Source organism: Chelonia mydas, chromosome 15 (assembly GCF_015237465.2).
Source record: "Chelonia mydas isolate rCheMyd1 chromosome 15, rCheMyd1.pri.v2, whole genome shotgun sequence".
Classification (NCBI taxonomy): Eukaryota; Metazoa; Chordata; order Testudines; family Cheloniidae; genus Chelonia; species Chelonia mydas.
The window spans coordinates 12,651,118-12,664,973 of record NC_057856.1 but is presented as its reverse complement, the minus strand read 5'-3'; the positions used below and the strand labels follow the sequence as shown (position 1 = coordinate 12,664,973).

The window sequence follows — 13,856 nt, the reverse complement described above, 5'->3', positions numbered from 1 at the left end:
ATATAATAGAAATATCTTTGCTTTGTCAGCACCTCTTGAGTGGCTCTGCACAGAGGGATGATTTAGTAAGTGCAGCTGAACGTTGAGAATAAGAGATGGGGGACTGGATGTGTGAAGACTGCCTCTGTTGAAAGACATTGACAGTGTTGCAACTGTCTGCTGACAGGGCAGAAACCTGCAGTCTTACTCGTGTGAGCATTCCCACTGGGATTACTTGAATAAAGGCTGCAGCTTCAGGCCCAGAGTGAGGAATCTTTGTGTGGGACTTGATATGGAGACATGCTCACCAAGGGAGAGTTACTGTATGAAGACAGACCTTCCCCTGGTGGTATGGAGTGGAGCTTTGGAGAACCAGGACAAACGGTACACAGAAGAAACAAGCTGTGGCTGGCAAATGGGGACTCTGTTAGGGGAGAGAAATAATCACACGCACGCTATAAACCTGAACTGATGGACATTCTTTCTTAACAGCAATCTGTTCTTTGAGAATGGTGGGGTCCTAAAACCTGATGAAATCATCTTCTGGCCAGCCCTGCTGAAGACACTGAAGGTTGTAGCAGAGAAGGGAGCCAGAGAATTTTATGAGGGCAAGATAGCACAGGATTTGGTGAAGGACATAAAGCATGAAAGTAGGTAACAGTTATACTTCATAGATGACATTTCTGTAAGGTGGGTGCACAACCGGTTGAAAGATCATACTCAAAGAGAAGTTATCAGTGGTTCACTGTCAAAGTGGGAGGGCATAGCTAGTGGGGTCTCGCAGGGGGTCAGTCTTGGGTCCAGTACTATTCAGTATTTTCATTAAAGACTTGGATAATGGAGTGGAGAGTATGCTTATAAATTTTGGCAATGACATCAGACTGAGGGGTTGCAAGTACAGTACTTGGGAGGACAGGATTAGAATTCAAAAGGACCTTGTCAAATTGGAAAATTATTCTGAAATCAACAGGATGAAATTCAGTAAAGATAAATGCAAACAACTCCGTTTGTGGCCCCCAAAATTGAGGCACTCAAAGTCACTAGTCACCTTTTTTAAAAATTGGCATCATGACAAGTATTGGTGAAAATGCTAGGCCTGATACTTCCTGGTGCAACTCAGCTGACTCTGCGGAATTACACCAGGCCTGGATTTGAGCCCTGATGCCTAGGATTATACGCAATAGGGTTTTCAGCTAAGAAAATAGGTCTATGTTCAGGAAAGCTGTAGCCTTGACTCTGATACAGCTGAGGGTTCTACAGCAGGGCAACTCATGCCATTTCCTTTTCCACTGGGGCAGACATGATCTGGCTCAGCCTCAGGAGTGGAGCCTGAAACCCAGCCTCTGCTCCGTCATTCAGCCAGGGTCACTGTGCAGTTGTTTCACCAGCTGTATCAGTCTTTTCCTGTCCTTGGGTTTGACACACAAAAGAGGAAGGGCAAAAGATAGGTGGGGGGATGCTGGGGCCGGTGTACTAGGTATTCATCAGGCTTGCAGGTATTCATCTGGTTCTCTCTGCCTATGGCAGGTACCTGTAGAGTAAGCTGTCACGCCAATGGCATGTGCTTCTCTTGTCTTCTCTTGCAGATGGCAGTCTGATGCTGAGTGACCTCAAGAATTTCAAGGCAAAAGTGATGACACCCCTGAATATTTCTCTGGGTGGATACACAATGTATTCCCCTCCAGCACCTGCTGGGGGTGCTGTTCTTCTCTTCATCCTCAACGTTCTGAAAGGTAACCTGTGAAATGAAAGGCAGGTTTCTGTATCATGTACCATCTACATGGACAGGAAGGGCACTGGCAGTGACAGTGGGTGGAGGGGCAGGATGAGATCAGAAACAGCCATGTAATAACACTACTTGGCCCTTATCTTCAAAGCATGCTACAAATATGAACCAACTAATCCTCCAAACATCCTGGTGAGGTAGGGAAGCATCATTATCCCCATTATACAGCTAGGGGAACAGAGGCAAAGTGGTTAATTGACTTTCCCAAAGTCACAAAGAGAATTGGTTTCAGAGCTGGAATTAGAACTTTGGTGTTCCTGGCTCCCAGCCCATGCTCAGTCTGCGGGATCAAGTCTCTCAGGTGGGAAGAAATGGATTAAGAATAGGGATGGGACAGAAAGAGTAGATAGGATTAGGACTCATGATATAATGCAGCTGGCTGTCTTCCTTACTCCATTAATCCCTTTGGTTTACCCTACACCAAAGAGTTTAAATTCACGCCACAATCCCTGACGTCGACCAAGGGGAAGATTGAGACCTACCATCGTATTGCAGAGGCCCTGAAGTTTGGCAATGGGCAAAAGCCAAAATCGGATGACCCGCAGTTCTCTGGCATAGAGCAGGTGAGCCGGCACAGTGCCATGAGGCAGCCAGAAATGCCATTGCAGATCTCAGACCGCACCTGCAGCACAATCGGGGGGGAAGGGAAGAAATGGAAATCCATTTGCTGTTAATTGTCCATGTATTTTAAAGTCCAGTCAATGTTTCCTTGCTAATAAGATTCAAGTACCCAAACCCCATAAAGTTTCACAGCTCACTGGTCCAAGTGCATCTTCATCTCAATAGGACTCTTACTTGTAAGATGAATATGTGCAAACCTGGGCTTCCTGTACTGACTGTCCATTGGATAGTTGATAGGGAACACTGTTGTGGAGAACAGCTGTTATCTTGGGGCCCCTTCCTCCTTTCCTGCCTTCTCTATAGCTTTGATGCAGGGCTGCTGTTTCTGTTTTGAAACCTCTTTGTCATAAACTCCCTATAATAAACCTTCCAAACAACCTGCCAGTTCCCCTTAAGGTTCATTAGAACACCACACTGCAACATTAAATGTTACTTCTCTCATGCTTACTCGTGCTGAGTAGGAATTTACACTGTGTAGTCCTGTTGCAATGGGGAGGAAGTAAAATCAGTGGGACAACTTGTGGAGGACAGTACTGCTCAGCTTGGCTGAGGGTGGCAGGATTGGGCCCTGTGTTCTCAGACAGTCTCAATGTCAGTGTTTTGATTAAAAGAAAAGGAGGACTTGTGGCACCTTAGAGACTAACAAATTTATTTGAGCATAAGCTTTCGTGAGCTACAGCTCACCTGATCAACTGAAGCAGGAAAGAGGATCTGGATTACAGGCATCATCCGTTGTCGTTTGCCAGAGTGTTCTCATTTGTTCAGGAGTTGGTTATTAAGCACTGATAGCTCTGCTTAATGTTGTCTGAGGAGGCAGGTTGTGGGGAGCAGTTGGGCAACAGATGCTGACAGTGCTTGAGTGGTGATGTAGATTCTCTGAATTTCATCACCGTATGACCTCCTCCTCAGCCTGCAGCAGCATCCCTTTGCTCTGGAAGGGTCATCTCACTGCCCTTGGCCTTATTCCTAGGTGATTTTTCAGGAACTGTTGTCCAACTCCTTTGCTGAATTTGTCAGGAACCGTATAGATGACAGAGGTGACCATCCAGACAGTTTTTACAATCTCTCACAGCCAAGCATCATAGGCTTCGGCACCTCCCACGTCTCCGTCCTCGCTGAAGATGGCAGTGCTGTGTCTGTCACCAGCACTATCAACCATCCGTAAGTGACCAGAGCCTGGTGATTTGGTCATCCAGAGGGAGAGTGACTGGGACTCTGCTGAGCAGGTTCATGGGGCTCCTTGAGTGTACGAGCATGGGTAGTGCCACCTGAAAGCCAGCTGCTGCCCAACTTGTGACTCTCGGGAAATGGCTTCAGTCTCAGGTCTCCCCTGTCTCTCCCCAACCTTCACTCTTTCACAGGTTGCCACTCTGGGGGAGGGTGTGGGGGGGTTGCTGTGCTGTCCTCATAGGGAGGGGACCAGATGGCCTGGGTCTGTACTGAAACTGACACACAAATCCTACTCTCCAGTAACAAACTGGCACAGCCAGTTACCTGGCTCCCAAGCTGGTTATGAACAATACAATGGCCTGTGTTTCAGTTTCCCAGAAATAGGCAAGGCAGGGGCAGGGATGTAGCTATCCACAGGACAGCCTTCCTCTGAGCTTCCCTACACTTTCTCAGCCAGCCATCTGAGTTTGGTTGTTCCCCGCTGGAGCAGTGAAACTGCCTGTGCGATCAAGGGACGTAGCCCCAATCCACCTACTGCCACGTCCACTCGGGAGTCAGACAGGACAAACAACTTGCTCAGTAGTTTTTGCTACTGAGCCACTTACTGAGAGGTGCCCTAGAAAGTGACAGCCAGCAACTCTTTTACAAGCACCTGGACTCAGCTGGCTTAGGAAGTAGAAGTGTCTCAGTTTTGTCGCCCATTCAGTGATGTCTCTGGCCCAGCACAAGGGCGTAATATTTACTCTGATTTCAAAATTTAGCCATACAAAAGGTAAAACTCTCTTGTCTCTCCTTACAGATAGTGGACTCAGCAACCCACACAGCCTGTGGCCACACAACAGTAAATATAAAGGTACCCCAGCCTTAAGGCACTGGCACAGTGGTATAATCACCTCTGCGCTGAATATGGGCTTAGCAGAGTCTTCTGTGGGCTTCTGTATATGGCAGCGCTAGGCTGGCATGGTGCAGCATGGCCAGTGGTAATTCCCGAAGGGTTCTCTGCTGTTCTGTCTGTCGGTGATCTTTGGCATAACAGTCCTGGACTCCCACATCTCACATGTGCTTTCCCTCCACTCAGGTTTGGCTCAATGGTATATTCTCCAAACACTGGGATCATTTTAAATAATGAGCTCGTTGACTTCTGCAAGAAGAAGCCAAGAAACAAGATCACTAGCGGTGAGAGCTGTCGACTCTTATCTTAACAAAAGGCCAGAACGTGCTGTGAGCATCCACAAACCTTTGGGTGTGCTCCCAGATCTTGAGCAGTCAGCTCATAGTTCTGAGCCTGAAGTGCACCCTGGGAAATGATCTCCAGCAGGACATTCCAAGGGTCAGACGTTACTCTTCCTCCCTGATCCCTTTCTGACCAGAACTGGATGTGAGTTTGTTCTGAACTAGTGCAGTACCTGGGTCTGTAAAACTCTTTCAGTCATTTTCTAGCCAGGGCATACAAAGCAGAGGCAAAATGCTGAGAAGCTGAACTCAGAAAAGTAACTACTATTCATATAGGGATAAATGCTGCTGTGCTTACTCTCGGCTCCCAGTGACTTCACAATACTTGTATTGCGGTGAAAATAATAATCCCCACAAGACTCACGCATCCACCAAGAATTTAAATAGTTTTATTACAGTGCCAGAGGTGTATTTATAGCTGTACAACCCTATAGGTCTATATAAAGTGCGTGAGCCTGGGGCTATTGGCACATTGTTTTCCACGTTGGCAGATAAGTTTCACCCCAAGGAACTCTTCCATGGCTCAGCTATGCCAGAGGTTGACAGAACAGTGACTATAGTCCTACTGCGAATATAGGTGTGCCCAGGTTGTGCCTATCACTGATGTCTAGTTTCAGCAGTTCCCAAAGACGTTTGAGGCTGCAGCACACTACAGAGCTAAGCAGGACTGTGAGAGCATCTTCATATTTACAGGCCTCCTCTAGTGCAGGTTGGGCTTCCAAGGAGTTGCCTCTGGCTAAGGGAGACAAAAGCAAATGCCCAAGATTTGTATTTCTGGAACAACTGATGGGAAGTTGAATTGCTGAGGGGAACGGGTGAGGTTCAGTGTGGGACAGGGAGGAGACAGACAGAGATTTGCAGTGAACAAAGTTTGTTTTTTTCCCCCTATGGCCAGATGGGCCAATAACTCATTCTCCATCTTCTCTAGGAGAGATACCCCCCTCTGCCATGGTTCCTTCCATTCTTATCTCCAAAGATGATAACTCCAAGCTGGTGATTGGAGGCTCAGGAGGGGACCTGATTATCAGCGCCACTGCCTTGGTGAGCGAGTGACCGCATAGCAGGGGAGGGAGCACTAAAGTTACTGCTCTTCATTTGAGTTTCCTCCTACTAAACGTGTGAAATGTTCATAAACCTACTTGCAGGGCAGAGGGGGCTGCAGCTCCTTTTGTCGGTGCTATTAATACTGTTTGAGGGTGCTGCAGGCCCACCAGCCTTTGTGACTACACTGGACACTAGCCCAGGTGGGTTTTAACATCACCATGAACTGGAGTTTCCTTTATTTCATGGCAGCTTTGTCATTGCCCCACAGGGATGGCTTAGACTTTCTTGCTAAAAGCATGAGATGGTGTGTCTACTGGAGGTAGAGAGGATGAAATGGGAGCTTATTAAAACTGGTATCGCTGGTACCATCTCCCAGACCAGATAGGGAATGTTCCTGCCATCCTGCACACTCCATGTCCTCTTCCACAAACCTGATGCAATTGCTAGTCCTGTCCTTAAAAACTCCTCTCATTAGAGGTTGGGGGTTGGGAAAATCACTTCCTCTTCATAGAGTTTGGGGCCAAAGTGTCCCCAGGTTGCTTTCCAGGTGGGGTAAAGGATTTCATAGTCACTCTCTGGCCAGCTCGAGAGGCACATCTCCCCTTCACTGTTGGAACCATCATCTTTGGATGTTGAGTCACATTCATTCTTGCCTCCCTCTTTTGCTAGTTCAGGCCTCTCAGACAGGAAACGGAGGAAGTCACTGTAAGCTAAGGTGTTGACCCAGCCTTGAATGGCCGCAGTTAGGGATGGGCAACATCAGCCTTCTAGCCCATCTCCTGTCCCTTAAGGCCTGTTGTTCTAGTGTGTAGTCTATTTTTAGAGGAGGCTAAATGAAAAATGAACCTCTGGTTGCCAGCAACAAAAAGACTCATCCCTGAAGCTTGTTAAAGCTCTGGATATTGTTCTTAATAGTTTAATAACAGCTGGGCGGATGTTCAAACAGCATCACAAAGTGCTGCTGTGGACGAGGCAAGGGAGAATCAAGACAGATTCAAACTCTGTCCCTTTCATTTGGACCAGTGAGTGCTGTGGAGTCCTGGGGTGTGGAGGGAACATCTGTGTGTGTTTGTTCCTGTCCCTCCACCTGTTTCAAGGGTAGTATTCGTCTGTTGAAGGAAACTGTGTCTAGCCCTCCTGGACCCATGGAGCAACAGGTTTGGGGAATAATCTGCTCTCCCTTGGTATAGTGCACAGCACCTTCATGGCCAGTTGTTTATGTGAGATATGGGCACATAGCAAAAGACTAGTGTATCAACCCTATAGGTGTTTTCATGGCTCTGTGAGGAAGTTACAGGGTTTCCTGGAGGAACCAACATCACTGGAAGGTAATCAATGGAAATCCCTAGGTAGGTAGCAAGTCTTGAGAAGACTCGCCCTGTGGGGGAAACTGCATATACTAGTTTGACCAGTTTCAAGAGGCCTGACAAAGAACTAAAGCTGTCAAAGGTGCTCACCCAGACCTAGGGAGAGCAGTCACTCTCACTTGATCCTAAATATTACTGATGTAAATCTGTAACTTCTAGAGTTACTTCAGACTTATGCTGCCATACAAGCAGGCTATAGCCCAAAGACTTCAAAGGAGTGGCTCTGGGTTTGCACGAGTGTAAATGAGAATTTGACCCAGTTTCTCACCCTTCACCTTCATTAACTGCTGAGTTTGTTCCACTGCAGGCAATCATGAACAAACTCTGGTTTGGCTATGACCTGGAGCATGCCATCTCTCTGCCAGTTCTCCATGCTTCCACAAACAACTCCATCCAGTTCGAGCCAAAATTTGATGAGGTGAGCAGCTTCCGTTGGTTCTCCCTGCACTTGTTTCTTGTCCTTGGTGTGGGTTACAAATATAACTGTCCGGCAACTGAGTGCTGCCGTGTCTGTCACCACACCAAATGCTAGGAGGGTCCCACTTCCAGCTGATGTTCCTTTTATTTGAATCCAGTCTCCGGACCAGTTGCACAACATCTTTCCGTCCCATGGGAGAATAAGCCCAGAGCACACATAACAGAGGCCCCGGCGAGACTTACTTTATTTTTTCTGCTCCTTCCCTTTCAGGATGTTAAGCTGGGACTGCTGAGCAGAGGACACCATGAATCGAAACCCCTCTTTTTCCTGAATGTTGTGCAGGGGATTTCAAAGGAAGGAAGATGCATCTTTGCTTATTCTGATCAAAGGAAGATGGGGAAGTCATCTGGGTATTAAGAAGAAGTGCTGTAGCAAACATTTTATTCTAACTAAAAAGATTATGAAATAACTGGGTCCAGAGCACCAGCTATCCTGGAAGCACCCCTGACATCTCCTGTACCAGCTGGACTTCTTGAAGCCACCTAGCAGTGGGTGAGACTCATAGTAACAACTGACCCTCCAATATATGGCAAGCTACCTTCAAGCTGTTACAGGCACTAGTCAGCCAGTCTTGGCTAGAATCATACCCTCCATTTATTATATTGGCTAGCTGGGTCCAGAGAACAATGGACCAGCACTTGTGTGATATATAGAAATATATTTTGTGAACAGAGCAGCTATTTAGAATATGAATCCAGAAATCAGGAATTTACCACGCAGTGGGAATTTGGAAAGGGGAACCAGGCCCAGTGCCAGTGGGAGCTGCCCTCAGGGACCTGACTCTATCTTCCCTAGAGTCTGAAGATCCTCAGATAGGAGTGGGATTGGTTTCTTTCTGGCTTTGGAAACTCCCCCATGTGTGAATGTGCTTTCTGGCCGCACCATTCACGTGAAATAGGAAGTTATCACAGATGACTTTCTTTGCTCAGGTGTATTTCAGCACCACCAAGTTGCACAGCAGAGCTGCAAGATACAGCTTTGCTTGGACACACACTAAGGGAGTGAGTCTAACAACATTTTGTCTAGCTCTTGCAATCCCAGGACCCTTGCCTGGCCCACGGGTATCATTTGACATTAGCATTAGCACAGACCTGGTCTATGTACTACAGCGTCTGTTGCGGCAGTCAGCTACTGTAGGAATGAGGGCCACCTCTGTAGCAGCACTGAAGGTTTCTTAGGCCCTGCATAAGAGGGAGTCCCTACAAATGAGCCATGCAAAGTGTGACTGTGCATTAGGGTGGATAATGTGAATTCTTTTCTCCTTTGGAAGGAACTGATGACGTATTATTATAGCTAATCTTCCAGTCTTATACCTCTCCCTTGGGGCGGGAAGCCCTAAGCCTTCACCAGATTTCCTTGCTCATCCTTATCGAGACGTGTTCCATAGTGAAGCAGAAGCCAGGCCCCTGGATGAGTTGAAGTGAGGATGCACAAGAGAAGGAAATTAATATTGCTTCAAAACAGGAGTGACATGGGTTCTGGGAGGACCCTTTAAAATAAGGGTGCAGGTAAGAGTAGGGTAATTCAGCAGGATTTCTATTACATCTTCACAAATATGCAAATGAGCCTTTCCTAACTGGAACTGTTACAGCGCCCACCAACGCAGGGAGACGTGATGCGGCCTGTTCTAGAGTGGTGCTGTGCGCTCTGTGACTATTTGACGCCTGTATCCTTGGGAAGAATTGTGCTCCACAAAAAACTACTTGCCCCTGATTAACTACTGTGAGTGACCTAAGTTTTTCAGAGAATTTGAGGAGAGGAGTGTAGGAACATGTCAAAGAACAGTCATAGCTAATACACCTGTAGCAGGGGAGCAGCCTAGTGCTTGTTAAATGGCAGACATGAGCAGCCTTGGGGGTTATCTGTGCCTCATCCCTGCCACAAGTGTGATTGGGCATGCAGTCACATTGTTTATATTTGTACACTGATGGGCTTTAGAAAAATTCATAGGACCAAAGATTCAGCATGCCTCTATAAATTCACCTGCAGTCACTTACATGTACAGAAACCCTTGTTTGCATACAGGAATTTGAGAATATTATATGCTTTTAAAGCTTTGCCTATAACAGATTTATACTGGCTTTTTTTGCATTAATAGATCCCTATTCTGTTAACCCATCTTATGCAGAAAAGAAAACAGTTGCATTCATGTCAGACCTTAGTCTTTTTACTCCAGTCTCATTATCCCTCCGCCATTTTTTTAAAACTCATGCTTATGTCTCCGCAAACCCTTCTCACTGTAATCGTTTTGTCACAAATGGCTGAGTACATGCCTTTAAAAAAAATTCTATATCTTATGAAACCAGATTGCTGGATGCCTGCCTTTTCTACCCATAAGCCCCTATCATGTAAATAAAATGCAAGCCACTTAGAAACCTATTAACGTGGAGAAACAAAGTCAGCCTATAGATGTATTTCAATGCTGTTGAAAATGAAACTTGCTACAGAGAGAGCTGTTTTCCTTCAGGAATTGTACACCAAGAAACTGTCTTTATGGCATCAACCTCCATGAGCAGCTACTGCTGCATCATACTGTTGGCTCATACAGCAATATGGTTGCACTAGAACCACAACAGGATCTTGATGTTTTGTCTGGAAAACAAATTTCTTTTTTCGTACTCTGACAAGTATGTAAAGCATGTGTTTTCCTGAAGCGGGGCTTACGTTTTAAAGTGCTTGCCTGAACAAGTAGTAAATGTAAGTGTGGCAGAATGGTACAGGATAAAAGAACGTTGCTGCTTGGCGAACACTCATTCTATAGTATGTAGAATGATAGGGGCCCTGCTTTTTCTTTAAGGTCACCTACATACTTGTGACAGTCTGGTGCTTGCAGTTGTGATTTAGCAGTCAAATGACCTGAGTTGCAGGTAGACTGACATCTCAGTGGTAGCACTGATGACTACAATTAGTTGCCACTCTGGGGTAAGTACATAGGCCCAAAACAGTAATTTCAAAAATGGACCCAACTCTTCAAGAGCAGGCCCACTGACTGTATTCCAGCAGAACTGTCATGTAGAACCATAAAACACTAGGCTGATAAACTGAACAGAAGTAGCGCTAGAGCGGTCATTACTTTTGGCTGGGTGAATGTTGCTTAGTGTGTTTTAAAAATGAGGAACTGGCTGGAAGGAGGCAGGAGCTATTTTTGCTACCATATTACACCTCAAGCCTGACCCCAGCATCACTCAGGTCTAGCCCTGGGCTTCTCCAGTGTTTGGCTCCCCCAGGCTGATTGCTGCCAAGGGCAGGGGCCAGTTTATCTGCACACTGCCACCTTCCATAGACTTTACATGACACTGTGAGCAGAGGATATGTTTCTATTTTCCAGGTGAAGTTTGTTTTACAAAGCTATATTTTTAATAAACTACTTTTACAAATGGCTTGTAGATGCTGGGAATTTTTAGCCTGCAGCCCTACCTCACCCACCAACGGATCAGTTCTTAGCGAATGGAACCAGCAGTGTGGTTTTGTGGTTTCCATTTCTCTACCATCCCGAGTCATTCTGGCATTTCTTACAATAGCAGCAAGGTGGTTTTGAACAGCCACATGTTGCACTTCACCTCTGAAACAAGGGTGTCTTTGCCTGGACTGTGCTTGCATGGCTTGATCCCTGGGTCCTGCATTATGCACTGAATTGTGGGGGGGGTCTGAAAATTACCACAATGATTGTGAAATAGCAACAGCCTAACTCTTGCTAAGGAGCTTATCAGGCTCCTTTAATTAGAGTGCTGTGAGAAAACTGGTGTCATTATAAAGATTTGGAGACGCTAAAGAAGTCATTTTAGATTGATTTGCTCTGGTGCGTTCCAAAATAGTACCCAAGGTCTACTTAATTTCCTCTACTGGGACTTTAAATCATGCCATGTCAGTTCACAGTTATGGATTTATTTATTTATTTTAAACATAATCAGTGCAACTCAGGTCAAATCTTTGAAGGCCATACTTTGGCACTTGTTTGTCAGCTAGAAAATAACTCATATTGCGGTTTCTGTATTATCAAAGCAACACCGTGACAGCTAAACCTTGACATACTGTGGAAAAAGTTTGAGAATCTTGCCCTGTCGCCAAAGGACCTATATAGAATGGGACAGGAAATGAATTCAACTGACATTTTTCATTAAAAAAAGGAGTTTGGAAAAGCAAGTTTTCATCCCAAAACATTTAAGAAATTAAATTTCGGTAACTGCAAAATCTGAGCATTTTCAGCAACAATTGATGAAAACATTTGTTTTCATCAGAAATTCTCAAAGGAAAAAGTCAGTTCCTGACCTGCTCCACACCTAAAGGATTTAGGAACACAATTGCCATTGTGCTCTAAAATCCTTTGGGGTATACTTTCTGAATGACCTGACTTTCATTTAGTTGTTATTATTGTGGATTTTGTTTTTGGTTGCTTGTTCTAAAATACAGGTGAACAAATACTTGAGCTTGTTCTTTAGAGAGCTACTTCAGGTTAACATTCATTTTCAATGCAGTCTTGTTTATGTTACTAATGCCACCAGTTATTGCAACCAAATAGATTTTTAAAATCCTGTTTAGACCAGTTATATTTGAGTTCTTGGATTTCATCCAACTCCAACAGACAATGGAGGGAGGAGCAGGCTGCCAGTTTGACAGGGTTTCCCGGTGGGGAGACTTCAGTAGGCAGCGAGGGTGCTTGGGCCTTATTTACCCACCTTGCATCTCAAATCCAAATGAATGAACCCGAGCTCTGAAGGTGGGGAATGTTCTTATTTCCGTTATAAAGATGGCTGAAAGTCACAAGCAACTCAAAAGTTCAAGGGGGACAGTTGGCTGAAACCACAGCTTCACACTCATCTAAGACACAACTTCTGCAATATTCAAGTCTTTGGGGTAAGCGGCAGGTAAGAAAGAAAAATCTATGTATTCAACTGCATCAAATTTGGAGTTTAAGGATGGGCACCCTGCACCCCCCCACCCCTTATTCTTTTTTCACCTTCTAGACACCGCATCAAAGTGATATAACCAAACCGACCCCTCAGAAGTTATGCTTTGTAACTGAAAGACAAGATGCCATGCTGCCCTGGGTGGCAGTGGTTTATACTATGATATTCAGCTTTAAATGCTTCCTTCCTTTTTCCCTTGGACTCTTGCATGCTGTCAGAAAGGATAATAGTGAGAGACAAATTGGGGTGAGGGGAGAAGGGAAGACTCATCATAGATAAGGGGGTAGATAGATGTGCCTATTCTCTGGGACGTGAAGGAGTTGCACCAAGGAGCCAAATTGCTGCAGAGCCTCAGTCATATAGAGCCTCCTGGTTCCTTGTGGACACGTGTACTGTACAGGTGAAAGCAGGGATGTTTACCTCCATAGGCCTGTAATTCTTTTTCAGCATAAATTAAACAGGTAGCCTCTGTCTTCCCTTTACAGCTTTTGAACAGATAAAAAACAAACAAAAGACATTGGCACCATCACTTCTTCAGCTACCCCATCATCCCTCAGACTCCTGAAATGAGAAGCAAGACGATAGTCTTAAAAAATTGGTGAGGCTGTGGAGAAGGGTTATCCCAATCACTCTTCAGATTGTAGCTCAGATGTACTAGTTTACAGTGTAGAGTGGCCAGCACCTTACATCCCATTCACACGCCATCATACATTTCTCCTGGGAATGCGGTCACTGCTAGAAGACAGGCAAGGATAGCCACTGGCTGAATAAAGCTGAAAAATAAAGGAACAGTTTCTGTAGCTGGGGCTTTGGACCTTCCAAATGCTGTGCACTCAATCCCTGGTGAGCAGGAGTAGGGACTAGACCCTTTAGGTAGGTGCTGTATATTCTGGGAGATTTGTGCTTTTTCTTAGCACACTGATCTGTTGAAAGGCACTTTTCAATAATGGCCCTCAAAAACATCTGTCCAGATCTATTAGCAGAACCACAGGCAAATTCATTCTTTCCTGTGACAGTCCCTGAGTTGCAGTGCTCAAGTATTCCCTGCCTCCCTCTCCCCACATGTAAGCTGGTTGCTAGTTCCGCAAAGCAGCAGGCTGTCAGAGCAACTTGAGTGAGTTCAGTAGCCTGCTGGGAAGCCACCTTTCCGGGAATCAGACACAGCAGCCCAGCCATCAGCAGTTTGCAGAATGGCCTGGACGACGGCACTACTGTTCGTCCTCTTGATATCGTGTTTCCTCTTCTCTAGTTCCACTTCTATGCCCTGGAAT

The 13,856-nt window shown here is 45.6% G+C and overlaps 2 protein-coding genes across 10 annotated transcripts in view; one reads left to right on the top strand and one right to left on the bottom strand.

Annotated features, from left to right (window-relative positions):
• GGT5 (gamma-glutamyltransferase 5) overlaps positions 1-11,058 on the top strand; it is a 57,637-nt gene extending 46,579 nt beyond the window's left edge. For 3 of the 4 annotated variants that reach the window (XM_037878325.2, XM_007063751.4, XM_037878324.2), the window contains 8 exons: positions 472-629; positions 1,566-1,712; positions 2,192-2,328; positions 3,357-3,547; positions 4,635-4,732; positions 5,718-5,830; positions 7,508-7,618; positions 7,889-11,058. In XM_037878325.2, coding sequence (XP_037734253.1) covers positions 472-629; positions 1,566-1,712; positions 2,192-2,328; positions 3,357-3,547; positions 4,635-4,732; positions 5,718-5,830; positions 7,508-7,618; positions 7,889-8,035 — 1,102 coding nt within the window. In that variant the 3' untranslated portion in view covers positions 8,036-11,058. The remainder of the gene's footprint in view (positions 1-471; positions 630-1,565; positions 1,713-2,191; positions 2,329-3,356; positions 3,548-4,634; positions 4,733-5,717; positions 5,831-7,507; positions 7,619-7,888) is intronic. The other variant, XM_037878326.2, reaches the window with a different exon arrangement.
• GGT1 (gamma-glutamyltransferase 1) overlaps positions 9,882-13,856 on the bottom strand; it is a 58,617-nt gene continuing 54,642 nt past the window's right edge. For all 6 annotated transcript variants that reach the window (XM_043530048.1, XM_037878321.2, XM_037878320.2 and 3 more), the window contains one exon: positions 9,882-13,849. In XM_043530048.1, the coding sequence (XP_043385983.1) occupies positions 13,706-13,849 (144 nt within the window). In that variant the 3' untranslated portion in view covers positions 9,882-13,705. The remainder of the gene's footprint in view (positions 13,850-13,856) is intronic.